General features: G+C 46.8%; 1 protein-coding gene across 1 annotated transcript; it reads right to left on the bottom strand.

Moving 5' to 3' along the window:
• Positions 1-1,114: 1,114 nt before the first annotated feature.
• Positions 1,115-2,160, bottom strand: LOC107279934 (uncharacterized). Its single transcript, XM_015768586.3, has one exon. It carries the CDS (start codon positions 2,056-2,058, stop codon positions 1,855-1,857), a length of 204 nt encoding a protein of 67 aa, XP_015624072.1. The 5' UTR covers positions 2,059-2,160; the 3' UTR covers positions 1,115-1,854.
• Between the last annotated feature and the right edge of the window lie 227 nt (positions 2,161-2,387).

The raw sequence follows: 2,387 nt of genomic DNA, 5'->3' as shown, positions 1-2,387 counted from the left end.
ATCAGTGTTTGTCATATTTATTTTTTTTGTCAGTTGAGATTTGTTAGCCTAATTATAATTTTGTTAGTAAATTTTAAGGTGTAATAAGTAGTTGGCTAGTATTTCTGTTGTGTTCCCCTAAAATTAATGAGGAGTTTTGTGTGGTAGATATGTTTTTCCTTTGTTCCTTTTGTTTTCTCTCATATTTATGTTTATTTTTCTCAGTTTTTTAAATTTTGCAAAAAAAAGTATTTTTATTCCATTTGTAATTTTGTTAGAATATTTTTAGGTATAGTGAGTAATTATGAGTAGTAGTTTTAGATGCATACATTCAGTACTGCAAGGCCTTCAAGAATATGTTTGTCATATTTGTGTTTTTTTTTTGTCAGTTGAGGTTTCTTAGCCAAATTATAATTGAGCTGCCTCATCAATGACGACGGAAATCTAGGCATTTTCTATGACTTCTCTACCTAGATTTCCACATAAGCAACTAACCATTTTTGTTGAATCGCGATGAATCTTTTACTGGGGTTTTTCCGTATCCTTGATTGACCTCAACGATCATCCGAACACTCGTGCACAATGTCTGCTACAGATCTCGAACAAGCCGATAATACAAAGCAGATGGTTGAGCTTAGGGTTCAAGAGGCTTAGTAGTTTACATGTTGTGTTAAGTATATTTCATTGTGACACACAAGAGCCCAGATGAGCATCCTTTCTTCCCTAAATATTTGCTAGACCGGTGCTACTGTCTGTTCAATATAAAAATGTAAAACTGAACATAGCACTACAATTTCTGTTTCACTTGAACATAGTGAATATAGTCATTTGTGTTGATGTGTGTTGTGCTGGCTTATTTCATGTATATTGTGATGGACTCTTTTTAAGACAACAAAACAGGTTTTTTTTTTAAGAAGCACAGACCTGACGAGCTAGGCGAGATGGGGCGTTAACTTGCTGATGTGTGTTCTTTTTCATTGATTCCTGAGCTTTTTCTTCACTGACAGCACGGTTCACACGCGTCACTGCGGCAGTACCGACGCCTCCCGGAGAGGAACACGTGTAGCGACGCTGCCGCCGGCCGGAGGATCGAAAGCTCTAGAGACGACCAGATCGGGGTCGTCTACATGAGATCACCAAACCTCACTCCTCACCACAGCCTCGCGAGCTAGCTAGTGTCCTCCTGCATCGCCCCGTCCACCACCGATCCCAATCTCCATCGCCGCCTCCACTCCAGTGTACCGCTCGACCGGGCGAGGTCCATGGAGCAGCGTCACGCCAGCCACGGCGGCGGCGAGCCCGCGAGCGCCCAGCAGAAGCAGAGGCAGCGATCTTGCGACGACAGCCAACTGCCTGCTTCTTCCCTCAACCCGACGGCGGCGAGGCTGCTCCGGGAGGCCATCGTGTCCGCGCCGGCGGGCGGCGGCGAGAAGACGGCCGCCGAGGGCTCGTCGGACATCCTGGCCTTCGCTCGCGCCGTCGACCGGGTGGACTCCCCACTCGAGTGACCCCTTACTCTGCTTCTTTCTTCTTATTTTTTTTCCTCTCTCTTCTCTTCAGCGTGTTTGTACCTGTACCGTGAAGAATCCGAAATAAAAATGCTCTCGACGACTCGTTTAATTCCGATTTCCTTAATTTTCCTGGAAATTCCCCTGAATTCGGTGAGTTTCGCTGAATAATCTCGCAGAACGCTTTCTTGAACCGGATCGATCGAATCGAAACGAGCCCAAATTCTCAGTATGCTGTATTATATCGAGCAATTTCAAGTTATTACGTCTATCACATCACCGATTAATACAGGTACGGTAAACAATCTGAGGAGGAGCAATTTGTACAACATGATTACTACTACTAGACATAGATAGGAGTACGAGCTTAGGCGACGGAGACGAGGCGGCGGGAGCAGAGGGAGCAGAAGAAGCGGCGGCGGAGGCGGAAGCAGAGCGGGAGGAAGCAGAGGCGTGGGGCGCTCTCGACGTCGGTGGCGACCACCCCGCCGCCGCAGTAGGGGCAGCGGCCGGGCGCCTGGTACGTCGCCACCACGCGCTCCGGCTCGTCGCACACCAGCACCACGCACATCCTCCTCTTGCTTGCTTACCTTCCTCGATCAGTTTCCTCTTTAGCCCAGAGCAGCACGGCGCTTGCTTGCTTCAATACCAGTTGCTTTGCTTTGGTCAAGGCGGACAGATTCCTGTCTCGGTCTCTGCTTTATTCTCCAAGCAAGGGAAGGCATTGGATCAGTTTTCACGATTAGCCCCTTGGAAAACATATTTTTCCAGGAGCGCCCTTACTGCTATCTATCTATCCTTCTAGCAGGGTAGCTGTTAGCTGACTGGGTGGTCACTTGGTATGGCTAAAAGTGAAGATAAATTTGAAATACATATGGTAAAAATAATTTCAGATTATAA

Source organism: Oryza sativa, chromosome 2, assembly GCF_034140825.1.
Source record: "Oryza sativa Japonica Group chromosome 2, ASM3414082v1".
Taxonomy (NCBI): domain Eukaryota; kingdom Viridiplantae; phylum Streptophyta; class Magnoliopsida; order Poales; family Poaceae; genus Oryza; species Oryza sativa.
Note: the sequence above shows the minus strand (reverse complement) of the source record. Positions and strands in the feature narration are given on the sequence as shown.